Raw genomic sequence first — 17,428 nt, forward strand, 5'->3', positions numbered from 1 at the left:
CAAAGGAGGCTGAAGAAGGATGTGAGGATCACAGTTGGCCACCTGGCCGGGTTTGTGGCCTTGTCCTGGCTTCCTCCAGAGGTCACCCCTGGGAAAGCATCTTCTTACCCTTGTGACCCTGCATCTGTGTGACAACTCCACTGCTTCCTAAATGTGCCTTCCTCTTCTCAGAAGCTTCTTTTTCCTTAGTGTCACCTATTGGCATGTTGCAGACAAGGGAGATGAAACATGAGGCTGCAGGGTGCGGGCCAGTAAGCTGATCAGGATTGTTAAAAACTGTAGCATCATGAGTTGCCAGTGGGCTTCGGTGCAGCCTGCAACTCGTGGCAGGATTGGAGAAACCATTTCACGTCTGTGAGTGGCTTCGAGGTGAGAGCGTTATGCATGTGAGGTGCTTGCAAGAGCTGCCACTTCCTGGCACCTCCTCACAGATTTTGCTTTCTTTTTGCAGCCGGCTTCCAGGCCGCCCATGCCTGCTCACCAGGTGCCACCCTACAAGGCTGTGTCGGCCCGGTTCCGGCCCTTCACATTCTCCCAGAGCACCCCCATTGGGTTGGACCGTGTGGGACGCCGGCGGCAGATGAGAGCATCCAACAGTGAGTCTTAGAGTCCCTTTCCTTTCAGAGCTGCCATGGGCCCATCTGACTGTTTCCAGCTAACCTGAGGCAGCAGGTTCTGCACTTTCGCGCCTCCCTCGGGCCAGGGCGCGTTTGTCTGGGAGTGAGAACGGCTCATCTCAGGAGAATGGTGCATCATTTGCTGTCTGGGGTAGATGCTCTGTGTGCCAGGCTGGTGGCTCTAAGTTTGAGAAGTTTGCCCCTCCTGTGGTGTCCGTGTACATACATTCCTGCAGGTGGAGATCCCTAAAGAACCGAGACCCAGGCTAGAAATCCAAGATCAACGTGTCAGCAGGGTCAGTTTCTTCTGAGGGCTGTGAGGGAGGGTCTGCTCCAGGCTGCTCTCCTCGCGTCTGGTGCCCTCAGTGTTCCTTGGCTTGTAGGAGCATTGCCTCATCTCTGCCTTCATGTTCACATGGCGTTCTCCCCTGTGTCTGTCTATGTTCAGATTTCCCCTTTTTGTAAAGACACCAGGCTTACTGCATGTGGGCCCAACTTAGTGACCTCATCTTAATGTGATTATCTACCAAGACTATTTCCAAATAAGGTCACACTCATGGGTAGTGGGGGTTAGGACTTCACCATCTTTTTGAGGGGACACAATTCAATCAAAAACATATACCATGTTTGTAACAATATGCAGCGTGTACCCATATGGCAGAAGATTTTAAAAGAATAGGCAGAAATAACAATAGCATTGTTTGGTAGGAATGTAGAGCACTTCTCCTCCCACCCCATACCTGTGTACACACAGCCTTTCCCTGCTTTCTGTAACACTGGTTTTTGTTGTTATGTTAAAAATGTTTTAATTTTAGCGTTCCTTTGTTGAAAAGCAACAAAACCTAACTCTGGCTGTCCTAAGCAAAAAGGGAATTTATTGGAAGGGTGCCAGGTGTGCCCAGAATTGATGGGATGGCTGGGGAACCAGGCTAGGGAAGGGATGGCAACCAGGTTCACTCGTGGGAGTGGAGGAGCCGCAGGAAGGTGTGTGATGGGGAGACTGGCCATGGCACCGTCCCAGGAGCTAGTGAGGTATCCAGTGAGCACTTTATCTGGGTATCCAGTGGGCACTTTGAAAATACAAAACATTTAATTAAAGACCCTATCTTGAAGAAGTGTATGCTTATTTGGGGAGGAGTTATAATAAGGAGTTAACTTATTAGGAGTTAGTGACTGTCTTTCTGTCACTCACCCACGGGTTCAGGTCCCAGGATGGAAGATTCAGCTGTCCGAGCTTAGGTGATATGTCCACCACCTGGTGGTACTGGAACAGGGAGGAGGGTGGAGTGTCTGTCTCCAGGGACCCTTGCCTTCTATATGTGAAGGCAGGCCAAGTAAGTATTTAACAGGGCAGACAGTACTATAAAGAAAAATAAAACAGGACAGAGAGCATTCATTTCCAAAGAGTGTCATTCTAACACGACACACCTGTTCCGTGAACCCTCTCTCTCTTCCCTAGAGGGAGACACCCAGAGCCTCATAGTGGCAGCAGACACCTCCAAGTCTAGGACCTCTTAGGATAACTAGTCCTCCAGTTCCATGCAGTGCGTCTTCAGCGTTGATAACCAGAGGCAGATTTAAGCAACACATCCCTACCAGAATGGCAAAGCGGGGAAAGGAAGGAAATAGAGAATTTGTGGAGAATAAAACGTCATGCAAAGTTTACGTTTCAGCATTTGAACAGATTCCATAAGTCAATGTGTAGGATGCACCAAGGCACCAGTCACGGCCCTGCAGAAGATGACTTTGGGTAATGTGAGGAGTAGGAGTAGGTGGGGGAGAGAGCCACCTCTCCAAGGAGGTGATGCTGGGGACGGGTGAGTAGGAGGCAGTGAGGCAGAGATCCAAGGGAGGAGAAGTCCTAGCAGAAGGAGCACCAGAAGCCCAAAGACAGTCAGGAAACATGATGTGTCTGAGGTTCAGCAAGGAGGTCACAGTGACAGGAGCTCAGGGAGCAAGAGGCAGACGAGGATGTTGCAGGCTGGGAGGTGGGCTGACACTGGAAAGGGCTCTGCAGGTCATGAGGAGGCTGAGCTTGTTCTAAGTGTGATGTGAAGCCATTGCCAGCAGGAGCATAGTATGCTCTGGTTTATGCTTAGAGAGGGAGGACAGTTTGTGGGGAGAAAGGAAGAGGAATGGAGATTGATTTGAAGGCGACTGCGTTAGTCCATTTGAGAAATATGGTAGCAGTGACCACAAAAGCCATCCCCATTTTCCATGGGTGCTCATTTTCCCAGTGGTATGAAGAGGCAAAAATGGCCAGCCTTGGTTCTAATTCATTGTGGCCAGGACTGTGAACTCTGGAGGAAGTACTTCTCCCTTGGGGGGCACTAAATTCAGTTTCAACAGAGCAGAGTTCCTAGGTGGGAAGAAAACATTTTGCAAGTGTATTATTAAGTAATCCTAAGAAGCCGCTTCTATATTTACCCTTGGTTTCCGGCCCTGCATCTTCTGCTGTGGGCGAGCCTCTCCAAATTAGTCACTGCTTCAGAGCTTGCGTCCCATCCAGGGCAGTATGGCAACTTCTGGGTGTGTCTCCCAGCTGCCTCCGTAACTTCATTTTTATTTGGTCGTTATTGGGTGTGATGGGGTCATGTGCTTCCTTCTCTGTGACGTTCTGGGCCTGGGTGGCGTGTGAGATGCTGCGACAGGATAGGGGCCTTCTGGAGGATCCACAGAGGCCTGACAGTGCAGGAAAACAAATCCAAGCCCAGCATAAGTGGCCCTTCCAGTAGGGACAAATCACCACCCCCTCTATTATGAAAAGGCCCCACTGCAATCAGCTTTCCACAAGGGGCTGTCTGGTTCCTGCAGGGAACCGTATCATCAGCTTTGTTGAGGGGAAGGCCCAGACTTCCTGTGGTTTAGCCCAGGCTTGGCATCCATTTTTGCCACCATGGCCTTTTTCTTTCTTCTTTTTTTTTTTTTTTTCGTTTTTATGAACCCACTGAGCAAGTATCAAGATGACTAGGAAGGAAGACTGGCACCTAGCTGCACATTGGGACGGCATGTCCACATGATGATTAATTAGCCTCTCTTGCAATAAGGATTCATGTAGGATGGACATCATCTCATGCTCTGCGGGTATTCTGATGTAGCCAGTTACACCCCTTCCCCAAACTCATCCTCAGCCCATCTTGTTCTTTACATATTCTTCCGGGCCATTCAGCCAAGCCATTAGCTCCTAACCAGGAGTGCACACGAGCTAAATCCTTGTCTTGCCAAAGCCATCTCTCCTACTCAGAGAGGCTTGGGAAGAGTGTTACTTACATTTGCCGCCGGGAGTTTCCCTGTCCTGAGGACACAGTCACCAGGCTGATGGTAGGAGTTCTCTTTGAGAAGCTAGGAAGAAGACTTGAGGTAGGATGCCTACCCTGAGGCTCCCTGGCTCTGCTCCATCAAGAGGCCTGAGTCTGGGAGTTGAGTGAGGGCCCTCCCTTGTCTTCTCTGTCATGTGGCTCAGGTCGGGCTCTGCTTGCCAGCCCTGGAGAGTTCCTCCTACACAATCTTGTGGTACCTTTGTGGAATCGCTCATCTGTTTTGTTCCTAGGGACCCTGAGATCAGTTAACAGCACAACCAGAGATTTCACAGGTCAAACCATTCAGATGACCAAGCTGGCCCTGCTGTGTGGTATAGTAACTATGCCCACCTTTCCCATGACAGGTGTCCTACCTCCATGGAGGACCAGGTCTGCATTGCAGTGGAACCATCTCTCAGCAGTATCTCTGGCCTAGAGAGATTAGCAATACATTAATTATAAAAGCTGCTGTCACAGGGGAGATGCAGCCCAAGGGGTGGTGAGACTCACATGATAGACCATCTCTAGCATTTCCATCTCAGTCCTGGAACTCCTTCCTTTCTATGCACTGAGGGTTTTAGGTTTACATACCAACAAAGTGCTAGAATGGCATCCAGCTCAGTAAGCCCACAAATTGATCTCAGCAAACCAGCTGTAAAAGCATCATTTTCAGACACATTGGGGAGATTTTCAGATGAACTGAATATTTGGCAACACGAAGGAATTATTTTTAATTTTGTTAGTTGGAATAAGTGCAGTTATTTTTAAGTCCTTGTTTATTATAGATAGAGAGTGAAATACTTTCTGCATAAAATATGATATGTGAGATTTGTTTTAAAATACTCCAAAAAAGTTGGTGGGAAATAGTTGAAACAATATTGGCAAAAGATTGATAATTGTGGGTTCATGGTGTTATCTGCTTTTGTGTGTATTTGAAATTTTCTGTAGTATCAACTTTTAAATAATAATGAAAATATATTTCTCCTCCCTGGTCAAGTATTCTCAAAATCTTGATAACCAAAGGTTGGTAAATGGATATAAAAATAGAGCTAGACAGGAAGAATAAGTCCTACTGTGACCACAGTTAATGACAATGTATTGTATAGTTCAAAATAGCTAGAAGAGAGGATTCAAATGTTCTTAATACAAATAAATGATAAGTGCTTGAGGTGATGATATACTAATTACCCTGATTTGCTCATTCCACACTGTATATATATATTGAAATATCACACTGTACCCCATAAATATTGTACAATTATTATGTGAGTTTAAAATAATAATACAAAAAGCTCTCCAAATTAAGTAGTACCCACAACTAAATTTTTCTCAAAATATAGAAAATTGAACATTGCATTTAATTTTTTTTTTTTTTTTAAAGAAATGAAGGCAGAGTCTTTCTAGGTGAATGGAGCCCTCCCTTCTGAGAACTTGGCAGCGCCATGCTGTGCTCTTCCTTTCTCTCGCCGCTTTTCTCTGGCCCTGTTTGAAGCACCTGTCTTACCTCTTAACAGCCACACAGCCTGCGAAGGCAGGTCATGTGGGACAGGCCTGAGTCATGTTTGTAGGCTACTGGGTGTGTTATTTGGGATAATAGAGTTGGGATAATGAATCTCAGTGGCACTTATTGGAGCCTTATCAGAGGGAAGAGTGACAACCTGTAAACACCACTGCATTGTTGGGGATGGTGTTTGTGGCTTCTCCTTTGGGTTTCAGGAAGGATGCCTACACTGCTGGAAGATTTTCCTGGGGAATTATCTTTGCCGCCTTTGCTTTACTTTCAATGAAGCTTTTCTCTTTCATTTGAGACAACTTACTCCATCACAGCCTACCTAAGCTCCTAATTTTTTTGTACTTAACATTGGGTTCCAGCCATACTTCTTCCTTTAACCGGTCTGTTTATGTTGATCAGAAGTCAAATTTGATTGCTTTTCAGAATTCTTACTTTGAATTTCCCTTCTTCTCTATTATCCATTCCCCTGCTCTTTCTACTTATCTTGTCCAGAGTTCAGATTAGCTTGCTTTTCTTGTCTCCCAGAGAGGAGAGTGTCCAGTTTACTTCGCTGTTAGACTTGAGTGGGAACTTCACGGAGACAAGCAAAGGACGAATGCACACCCATGCACCGAAGTCAGTTGATGTGGGTAGACCCCTTTCAAAAAAAGATACCTGGTCTGTTACATTTCTTGAAAGCCCTTTAGTTAACCAGTAAGTACACCATATTAGAGCATTTAGTAATACTGCCAGATAATAAAAGAGGAACGTCAAGATGAGGTACAATAATAGCTCGATATAAAAACCAGAGAAAATGCCCTTTTTGAGGGGACACAAACTTGGCAAGTTGACTTGCTTTAAAAAATGTTTCTAACTTACTGAAGTAATTGCTCAGGTTGATTTTTTAAATTTTTACTTTTTTTTTTGGCAAATATAGTTCTTTTTCGCAAGCTAGAAAAGAAGCAAATTGACTCAGTCTAGCTCTCTAGTGAGCTAGGCTGAGTCACTCATTCTTTATCAGAGTGATGCAATAATACGAATTGCTAGCAGGCAGGTTGTAAAACTAAATCATAACCACCTATCCACATTTTTCATTAGGAAACAACCAAAAATTGAGTCCTTTAAAGGCAGGTTATAAATAAATACCATCTTGATCTGTGAACGGGACAGCATGACCCAAATTTTATGCCAAGCAGCCTGTCTGAGAAGCCCATCTGAGCTGGCCAGTGAGGGTGAAGAGAGGAGTGCTTTTGAAAACCTGCTCTGAAACGATAAGAATTCTGGATTCTGGGCGGGTGTGGTGGATCACCTGAGGTTAGGAGTTCAAGACTAGCCTGACCAACATGGTGAAAGCTCATCTCTTTCTCTACTAAAAATACAAAATTAGCTGGGTGTGGTGGTGCATGCCTGTAATCCCAGCTACTTGGGAGGCTGAGGCAGGAGAATTGCTTGAACACAGAAGATGGAGGTTGCAGTGAGCCTACATTGCGCCATTGCACTCCAGCCTGGGCAACAAGAGTGAAACTCTATCTCAAAAAAAAAAAAAAAAAAAAAATTCTGGATTCTGCTTGTCAATGAGAAAGCAAGTAAAAAGTGTCACAGATGTGCGAAATTGGTCCTTGTTTATGCTAGAGTTTACCATGAGAATAAAGAGTTCATCTCAAAAAAAAAAAAAAAAAAAAAAAGGCTGGGCATGGTGGCTCATGTCTGTAATCCCAGCACTTTGGGAGGCTGAGGTGGGCAGATCACTTGAGCCCAGGAGTTTGAGACCAGCCTGGCCAACATGGCGAAACCCCGTCTCTACTAAAAATACAAAAAATTAGCCAAGAGTTGTGGTGCGTGCTTGTAGTCCCAGCTACTCAGGAGGCTGAGATGGGAGGATTGCTTGAGCCTGGGAGGCAGAGGTTGCAGCGGGCCAAGATCGCACCACTGCACTCCAGCCCTGGGCAACAGAGTGAGACCTCCTCTCTGCTAAAAAAAAAAAAAAAGAGACTGAAAAGTTAGAGATATGAGTGAGGAATAAGATACTTAAATTTTGAAAATAAATGTCTTAGTGATAAATCCAGCATGCTACATTTTCCCTTTTACCACAAAAACAAAGGACTATTTTAAAAGAAATGCTGAGTTCTAAACAGAACACTTTCTACCACAGAAACAGGTCCTCTTCCCCATACGATCAAGGTTACTGCTCTTCCACTACTCAGGTCCGTGTCAGGAGCTTTGCCAGGGCAGGAAATTGATAAAAGCGGAGCATATCCTAGCTAGCCACTGGGGAGCAAGGTTAGCATCCTTGGGGTGGACCATCCCTATGGGTAAGCTGTAGTTTTGATAAGCATCTGCAGGCTGCTCGTGGGCATCTCGTCTCATGCCTGGCCTTGTGCACTCTGAGCTGGGTGCTGGGCCTCCCAAGAACCCCTGGGGCCCAACAGGCACTTGCGAGTGACCCTGCAGGAATGCTGCTACCTCCTTGCTAAGCCGGAGAGAATAGGGAAGACCACAGCTCGCAAAGGTCTTAGGGAATCTTATGGGGGCTCTTCTTGTGAACAGATCAGTGCATCTTTCTGCTGCTGTCTGCAGGGAGGGGGCAGAGCAAGGGGCTTCCACCCACGTGGCCGCCAAGGGGAGCCATCCCCACCTGCCATCCCCATACAGTCCCCGGAGCCTCACTTGCTTTCTTACTCTGGTAGATGTTTTCTGCACAGAATTGAGGTTGGTCTGTATACAGAAAAAACAAAAATGTACCAAGACATTTTCCAGTGTGTTTAAGGCCCAGTGGTTTCAAAGTACAATTGGGGATTATCATTCAGGGGGTGACATTCTTTCCCTGTCTACCTCTCTGGTTTTTTCTGTTTGATTTTGTACTGAATGTATACATCCCCTTAGAAATGGAAAAGATTTACTTATTTATTTATTTACTTTTCTCTATTTAGGGATTAGTATTGGTTGTAAAACCTCATCAGGTCAACATTATGATACTTTGATGAGCTTAACGTTATTGGGAAATGCTATAGGAGGGGCCAGCAGGGCTTAATCAACCAGTATTGTCTCAGGAAATGTCCAGGGTGCTCTGAACCTTTCTGAATTGGATTTTATTGTATTGTATTATTATTATTATTATTATTATTATTTTGGATTTTCTTTAGCGACAGAGTCTCACTCTGTTGCCCAGGCTGGTCTCAAACTCCTGGCCTCCCACCTTGGCTTTACAAAGTACTGGGATTAGAGGTGTGAGCCACCGCACCCGGCCTGAGTTGGATTTTAAATGTGCTTTTGGTTTTGAAGATACTTCCTTGATTTTGATCCATTTAACAAATGCATATGTCCCTATTATAAATGAGGCACAGTACCAGAGGCTGGGCAGTTCTGAGGAAGCTAGAGAGTGTTCCTACAGAGCTGCCAGTGTGGTGGATGAATGGGAAAAACCACCACAACTGCACTCATGCTGAGTAGAAACGGGGAGCATGCCAGTCGGATCTGGGCTGTCCCAAGCCCTCATGGAGGAAATGACCTCAAATGAGGCTTGAGGGATGAAGGGAGTTAGATTAAGTTTGTTGTTAGGGGGAGTGTGTTCCAGGCAAAAAGTGGAGGCCAGAGAAAGGAGAGCACATCTGAGAAGTTGAGAGTAGGGTAGCCCAAGAGAAAACTACACTGGTCAGGTCACAGTGTCCTCCAGGCCTCTGTAAGGAGCTGGCAGATCCCGCAGTGTGGCCTGCGCTTGCCTTCGTGACTCCTCTTCACTGGTCCCACAAGTAGAGTTGTATCCTCACCAGGAGTCAAGGGCATGACCCCACCAAGCCTGTTTATGGCAGTTGCTTTATTATGATGATATGGAACTGATTTAGATATTATGTAAGCAAATAAAATGTGAATATGAGACTGAAAGGGGACTTGGCATCTGACAATGAAATAGAATACTTTGGAGAAACCCAATGAAACTCAATAAAAGTGAATTTTTAAAGAAAATTCTATCAAATTAGATGAGAATTGACAGCTTGGAAAAAATGGAAAAATCGAGGAGTCTATATTCACATTGTTTCGCCAGTGTCTGTGGTTTTATTGCCCAACGTTAAAGAAGTCAGAACTGGAAATCATAGCGGATGCATATGGGTGTGGATTGTACAAGAGACAATGCAGAATTCTAGTCACTTGATCGTACACAGGGAGCCTTGTCCTACATCATGACAAAGGTGAATGATTGCACGTATGTATGCCTTAAGTTATGTTCATGGCATGCGTGCATGGGGCACTTTTTTTGGCTTAGGGCTTTTAGGCAGCCCGATTGCTACAAGTCAGAGGACCTCAGCTCCAGGTCAAGGCTATAGCAGGATGCCAAGGAGGAGGCTGAGAGGTGGGCCTCCCCTAAGGCCAGGCTGCCTGGGAGGACAGAGCCTGGGCAACTGGGAACCACTGAGGGCTTTTGAGGGCCGTGAGATGATCAGATGTGCATTTCAGAGAAATCATTGGCTGGATCATGGAGGACTGGAGACCTCAGGAGTCTGTTGCCTCGGAAAATGATAGTGGCACTGGGAGATATGAAGAACTGAGAGGTCGAGGTAATTGTCTGGATGTTTGGGGCCAGGGAGCAGCCATCTGTGCTGCCTCTGATGCCTGGCTGATAGGGAGCCTAGGTGAAGAGCATGTTGGTCAATTGGGGAGCTTACTCCATTCCAGGCAGGTCAAGTCAGAGCGACCTATGGGCAGCTCGATGAAGATGACATCACCATATCCTTGATTTTGAAGCTCTGATTTTGAGGAGGGGGACCCAAAGTTAGAGATGAAGATTTGGGAGTCATCAGCAAAGTGGTTCTTAAAACTCTAGGAAGGAGTGTGATATGAGTAGGGGTAAAAATGAGAAGAGGATCTTGAACCATGCTCTGAGGACCAACATTTGGGGACCAGTGAAGGCAAAGAAATTCACAAAGAAAATAGAAAAAAAGTAGCCAGGCAGGTAAGCGGTGTCCCAGATGTCAAAGGAAGCCAGGGCTTCCAGGTGTGAGAGTGGTTCACACTGTGAAATGCACCGAAGTGTAGAGAGAAAAATACCCACTGGATCCAGCGGCAGGGAGGAGCTTAGTGCCCTTAAAAAAAAACCAGTTTCAGTTCAGCAGTTCAGTGCCAGGGCAGGGCCCGAATGCCATGGGAAGATGTTGGGGGAGTTGTCTTAAAATTGAGGTATTTTATCTATTTTGCTTAAGCTGTGTTGATCGTTTTCTGATTTTATAGCTCAAAATATCCCATAAAGGCTCAGGACTAATGAAAAACAATTTGTTAGGCTATGATATTAACAGTTATTTTGTCTATATATTACCAGTATCTGAAAGCTTGTTAGTATGAATGTGTCAGCGTTTATTCTCACTGAATGTTTTTCAAAGAGATGGGAAGATTACACATCAGACAGTTCCATTTCTTGATTTAGAATTGATATTAATCTCCAACATTTAGGAAGTAGGGGAATTTAATCATAGGAAGTGCTTATGTTGTTTCAAATTTGATTTTTTAAACGAAATTAATTGAATTATGAGAAATTACTGAAACTTATTTCTTTGAAAAGTCTTGTGGTAAAGAAATTTATTCAAATTCTTTGTATTTTTTTTGTTTGTTTAAAACAAAGTTTTTTTTTTTTTTAGCTCTTTTGTGGTTGTTAAAATCCTACTTCTAATTTGTTGGAATAACAAATTTATGCACTGATGGTTTGATCAGATCACACCATATTTCTGTTTTTCCTTAGGACTGTCAACAGAATAAGGCAGTAAGAATTCTTGATTCATAGCGTAAGTGCATCACAAAAGGGAGGTTACTCATACAGTTATTCTGGCCTTATTCTGTCCTAATTATTATGAAAGTTAATTTTCTTATTAACAGACCTTTGGGTCAAAAAGTGAGAGTGTAATCCCAATCCTTGGGCAAGTCACTTAATCTCAAAGTCTTCATGTCTTTATCTGTAGTGGGAGAAACTAATATGATCTGTCCCACAGATGTGGAAGAATGACCTGGCACACAGTAAGTGTGCAGTAACTATTACTAATTAATTAGGGAAGCATTACCTGCACAGGGGACAAAGGCAGTGATGAGCAGGAAACTGTTTACATCCAGAGTTCTGAGTTACTGATTTAACTGCGCTAATCAGCAACTTAGCTTAGACAAGTCATTTAGTCTACTTAGTAAAGTCCTAGAGCACTTGGAGTCTATATGGAATAATATACTGTTTATTATCCAAATATAAGTTAAGCGAATTTAAAATACATTTGTTCAGGTTATTTAAAAAAAAAGAGAAACTTGACTGGGTCTTTTTTATAGATTCTCTGGGCTGCAAATTTTAGGTATTATCTAACGATTTTTCATTGTATCACCCAGAGACTCCACTAAATTTTTTGTTAAAAGGAAGGAAAAAAAGAAAAGCCGTAGCAGGTGTTGAGGTGTGTGTGTGATGCCTTTGAAATGACTTTAAGCATCTCATAACATCTTTTTGTTCTCTTGTTTTTTGAATTATCTCTTGCTGCTTCTGCATTTTACTCAAACCAATTTTCAAATATTTTCTTTCAATAAAGAATCAGAGGGAAGATAGGAACTTGGGATTTACTTGCTTAGTGCCTGTTGCGTGATAGCAGTAGAGCTCTCAGGAAAGCTGATTGGAGAATTGGTGATGAAGCACTTGGATTGTTAGGTGGGGATGCCATGAGCCTTGTTAGGTGGGGATGCCATGAGCCTTGCCACGTTCCCTTCCCCCACATCTCACTTTATACTCATGCCAAGGAATATTGGCTGTCGATTGTACAGTCATCCCTGGTTGTCTGAGGGGGATTGGTTCCAGGACTCTGCAGACATCAAACTCCAAGGCTGTGCAAAAGTTCCCGATATAAAATGGCCTAGTATTTGCATATAACCCATGCCCTTCCTCCATGTACTTTAAATCACCTCTAGATTATTTAAAGACCTAATATTAATACAGTGTAAACGCTATGTAAATAGTTGTTATACTGCATTGTTTCGGGAATAGTTACAAGAAAAAAGTCTGTACATATTCAGTACAGTCACAGTTTTTTAAATGTTCTCAATCTGCGGTTGGTTGAGTCCACAGATGTGTAACCCACAGATACGGAGGGCCAACTGTATTTCTTACAAAACAAGATGAATCAATTCACTTATCAGTACTCGCAGCAAGTGTTTTCCTGACTGCTAAGACTGCCTGTAGTAAAATCCCTGTCTTCTGACTGCTGTGAGACAGCCTGGATTCCACAGAGTCCGAAGGAATTTAGAAATTATGAAAGGCTTCTGTGTGCAGGAACAAGGACTACAAATGTGGCCTTTAGTGCCCAAAACCATATTGTCTGCAAGTCTTGGAGATTGTATTAGCTCCATAGCAGTTATCTTAGCTGGTGTTTCATGCCTCATTGTTGCCTATCATCGAGATTTTTTAGAAGGAATATAGTGTTCTATTTCTTGTCTCAGAAAAACATAAAGTGTTAAACTTTTTTTTTTTAGCAAGCTCATGACATTTCATCTTCTAGCAGTTAAAACATTCTCAGTTCTCAACTGCTAGACTTAAAAAGTAAAAGTTATTGAAAATGTCATCTGTCTTATTACTAAGCTTCAGAAATTGGATTTTAAAAGAAGAAGAAAGAATATTAAAAGTCAGAGGAAGGAGAGCGAGACAGCTAAACATCTAGCGAACCACCACCAAGAGCCAGTAGCACTCTGTACGTATTACTGGCCTGATCTTACAGACAAGGTCAGGCCTTAGAAATATTCAGTAACTTTTCCTAGCTTGGCTAAGCAAGATGTAATGAGTAGATAGTGGAGCTAGCATTCAAATGAGATCAGACTGAACAACACAGAGTGCTTTCCATTCTATTCAGTTTCCCGTATGTTTTCTCCATCACAAAACACAATATTGTCTAATTGATTTGCACAAAGATATGCCTGTTGGCAGTTTTAAAGACCATGTCCCAATAATTGCCTTGTATTAAGACAAAGAAAAAAGTTATATTCCTCCAATCCCTGTTGTGTTCTTGTTATGTTTGAAACGTGCTCGGTCCTAAGGATCTGAAAATAACCAGGTAAATACAGAAAAGAAGTGAAATCTGTACTAGGCCCTGATGGATGAAAAATCCATGTGCGCTTACAGAGAACAGGAAAACAATGGCCTTCAGCTGAAGCTGGCACCTTTTAAAGGACAATTTTATATTTATTTCTGCATTAATCAAAGTTCTAGTCAGTGCCCAGGTCCGAAGTATCTTGTTTGGAGCTGTGTTTGGAGAGGGTGGGATATCGAGTAGGGGTGAATGATGAAGGGGTTCACTGAAGCCGCCGAGAGCACATATTCGCTGGTTTTGTGTGTTCAGGTCCACATTGCTCCAAGGTGTGAAAAGCAGTCGCTTTGAAGGCATGAAGAGAGGCACTTTTTCTTCATAGCTATCTTGAAGCAGGCCGGGGTGAGTCTCACAGAGTTTGCCCTTGTACTTCAGGCTCCATTTCCTGAGCTTTGTATGATGAGGCCCGCCCCTCCTGTGGTGAAGAGTCTGTGGCTGCTGAATGGCGCTTCAGTCAGACCTGAACTGAGCCTGCCTTTGCCCAACAGGAGTCGGCCTGCTGAAGCAGCATCTACCCGGCTCATCGGTTTGTGCTAGGACATGCCGTGCCCTGTGTTAACGTTCAATGCCTTTCAGGTTCCTCTGGAAAGTAGCATCACTGTGACCTGTAGATTAATAATCATGTTTGTCTTTAATCCATTCAGAATGAAGGGGTCGCTCTGGGCACTCGATGATTTATGGGAATGGACATTGGCCTGAATAACTGATAGCAAATGTAGCAAATTATTTTCTGTGAAGGACTCTCCCATCCCAGCTTTAGAAAGTGCAGCCCCGTCTCAGCTGTGGGAGATGGCCAGTGATGTCCACAGGTCCTGGCTGTGTCACTCCTGATTCTGAGTAGTCATTGTCCATATGGGAGTTGGGATTATGGGTCATTCCAGCCCGTGGCAGCCTTGGTTCTTGGCTGATGTGCCCACCCTTCAGCCCATGTCCTAAAGCTGATGGCTGTGCTTTCCCAGGGGACAGCATGACTCTCCCCTGGGGCCTGCCCCTCTGCCTAGCACCTGTCCTGTAGTTCTTGGTAATGGGACCATATCAAAGTTAGTGGGGACATAAAGTTCCAAGGATATTCCTGGGTTCTGGATATGTCTGTACCCTGAAGGGAGGCTGCTGCTTTACAGAAACAGCAGGGAAGCTGCAGCAGGTGGGAAACTTTGGTGCTGGTCATCTCTCTGCACTTAATTAGGAGGTGGTCATACAAGAAAATATCTACCATGTCATACTTAAAATAAGAAGGTATCAGAAATGTGGAGCTCAAAGGAACCCTAATGGCCACTCAATCTCAAGAACCTTAATGAACCTAGTCAGTCTCCAGAAATCCTCCTGGAGAGGTCAAGTGCTGACTACTGTTCTGAGTTTGAGATACTGCTATTAACTTGCCTCTCCAAGAATTGTATGACATTTCTTTCCCATGTGTATGTAAATTTATATGGGTTTTGGGACCAGCTTACCAAAAATAACTTTCTGTATCTATAGAATAAAATTGATCATAACATCTTATGTGTTTTCAACATCTATTTTAAAAAATTAATTTGAATTTTTATAGAGATAATGTCTTGCTCTATCACCCAGGCTGGAGGGCAGTGGCCCAATCATAGCTCACTGCAGCCTCGAACTCCTGAGCTCAAGGGATTCTCTCACCTTAGCCTCCTGAGCAACTGGGACTCAAGGCATGTGTCACCAAGCTGGGCTAATTATTTTATTTTTTGTAGAGATGGGGTCTACCTATGTTGCTCTGGCTGGTCTCAAACTCCTAGCCTCAAGTGATCCTCCCACCTTGGCCTCCCAAAGTGCTGGGATCAAGGCATGAGCCACCACACACAGTCCTCAGTGTTTATTTTGTCCTCTCTGATTTCTCAGCATTTCATATTAATATGTAAGTTGGATATCTCCATTCCTACCTACAGATCTGATCCCTGTGCTTAATCCTTTCAGTGTTGCCAATAATCGATGATGGTCATTTCCCAGTTCCAGTGAGGTAGTGGTATCTTATCCAAAGAGAAGAGATTAATTTGGGGGTTGGATTTTTCTTTTTTCTTTTCTTTTTTTTTTCAAGGCAGGGCTTCCCTCTGTCACCCAGGCTTGTGTGCAGTGGTACAATCTCAGCTCTCCGCAGCCTCAACCTCTCAGTCTCAAGTGATCCTCCCACCTCAGCCTCCCAAAGTGCTGGGATTATAGGTGTGAGCCACCAATGCCCAGACAGGATTTTAAGACTTCTTTGAACTATGGTTTAGGTTTTTGTTATAGCATTCTTACTGATCTGGTAAATGTAGGCTCTGATCACTAAAAAAAAAAAAAAAATTAAGCTAAAAATCCTATCTCCTTGTTCTGTCATGCCCTTTTCTACATTAGTAGTAGCTTCTTCCAAAACTATCTTAGGAGGGTGGCTGGCTGATGTGCCCATCCTTGAGCCCATTTCCTAAAGTTGATGGTAGTCCTTTGCCACAGAATAGTGTGACTGTCTTCCCTGGGGCTCCTCCATCTAGCACCTGTCCTGTAGTGCTTGGTAATGGGGCCATATCTAAGCTGGTGGGGACATAAAAGGGTTGTTGGGTCACACCCTTTGAGAAGATGCCTGATTTCAAGGCAGTCTTTGTTTATTTACTTGTTTTCCTTCTTTTTATTTTGTTTTGCCTACACAATAATCTCTAGTGAATGCCTCTGGTTTAAGATCCTGTAATCTCAAGGATGTTAGTCTAGTGCCCTGACCCCGTCTCTGGATTGAGAGAAAGTGCTTGGGAAACAGAAACTATCCTCTTGTACCAGATGCCAATGAAAAGTGAAAGTGAGCAAACAGAGCCTACCAAGTTCTAAGAAAATGAGGCCAAGAGAGCTTTGCTTTTTGAAAATTAATGATTTTAACCAAAAAAAAATTTTTGTAGAAAATGAAAACACTGGATTTTATTTGCCTCCTTCTGGAATTTAGGCTTTGTTGGAATGGATAACCTTGAGAATTCATTCCTACTTTGTGCTGCTTTGTATCTGAGTATTATGCATTTTATCTTTTCATTCTGACTAAACTCAAGCCCACCCATTCATTCCATGGTGTTCGCTACTTTCTCAATTGATGAGAAAAGATACTGATATTCAAGATTTTGCCTCATAGCAGTGCTTCTTCAAGTATGTTGTATAGTTTCTTGAGTTGCCTAGAACAACACTTCTGAAACCTGAGTGTGCATTTGAATGACCTGGGATGTTGTTAAAATGTTGATTCTGATTCTACAAAACTGGGGCAGGGCCCAGGAATCTGAATTTCTCACCAGCTCCCAGTCATGCTGATGCTGCTGGTCCATGGGCCCTACTGTGCGTAGCAAGGCCAGAGGATACTTCTTTTGATGTAGTAATATGTATTGTCATAAAAAAAGAGCGTCGTGGCCAAATACGATTGTTAAATTCTATGTTAAACAAGATGGCACAGCTGTCAGTGGGAACGTTTTAGAGCCTGTGATTACTGATGAAGCCTGTAGGATGTCCAAAAGGTAGATACAATATACAGTGGTTTTCAAACTCTTTTCTTGGAGCATATTATGCAACTAGTATTCCATGAGATATACTTAGGAGACTTTACGAGAGAGAGAGTAGTCTGCTGTGAAAAACAATATCAAGGAGTCTTTTGAGTCTATAATTTAATAAACTACCACCTTTATTGAGAATATGCCTTTATTGAATGAATTGTCTATTAAACATCTTAAGTATTTGCCTCTTTTAAATCATCTTTTTAAATTCCTGTAAGAGGCTGGGTGCAGTGGTGCATGCCTGTAATCCCAGCACTTTGGGAGGCCGAGGTGGGCGGACCACCTGAGGTCAGGAGTTTGAGACCAGCCTGGCCAACATGGTGAAACCCCATCTCTACTAAAAATACAAAAATTAGCCGGGCGTGGTGGTGCATGCCTGTAATCCCAGCTACTCAGGAGGCTGAGGCAGGAGAAT

General features: G+C 43.8%; 1 protein-coding gene across 11 annotated transcripts in view; it reads left to right on the forward strand.

Annotated features, from left to right (window-relative positions):
• Window positions 1–17,428, forward strand: part of SPATA13 (spermatogenesis associated 13) — a 330,065-nt gene that overhangs the window by 274,724 nt on the left and 37,913 nt on the right. For all 11 annotated transcript variants that reach the window (XM_054529388.2, XM_054529387.2, XM_054529396.2 and 8 more), the window contains one exon: window positions 452–596. In XM_054529388.2, the coding sequence (XP_054385363.2) occupies window positions 452–596 (145 nt within the window). The remainder of the gene's footprint in view (window positions 1–451; window positions 597–17,428) is intronic.

Source organism: Pongo abelii, chromosome 14 (assembly GCF_028885655.2).
Source record: "Pongo abelii isolate AG06213 chromosome 14, NHGRI_mPonAbe1-v2.0_pri, whole genome shotgun sequence".
Lineage (NCBI taxonomy): Eukaryota > Metazoa > Chordata > Mammalia > Primates > Hominidae > Pongo > Pongo abelii.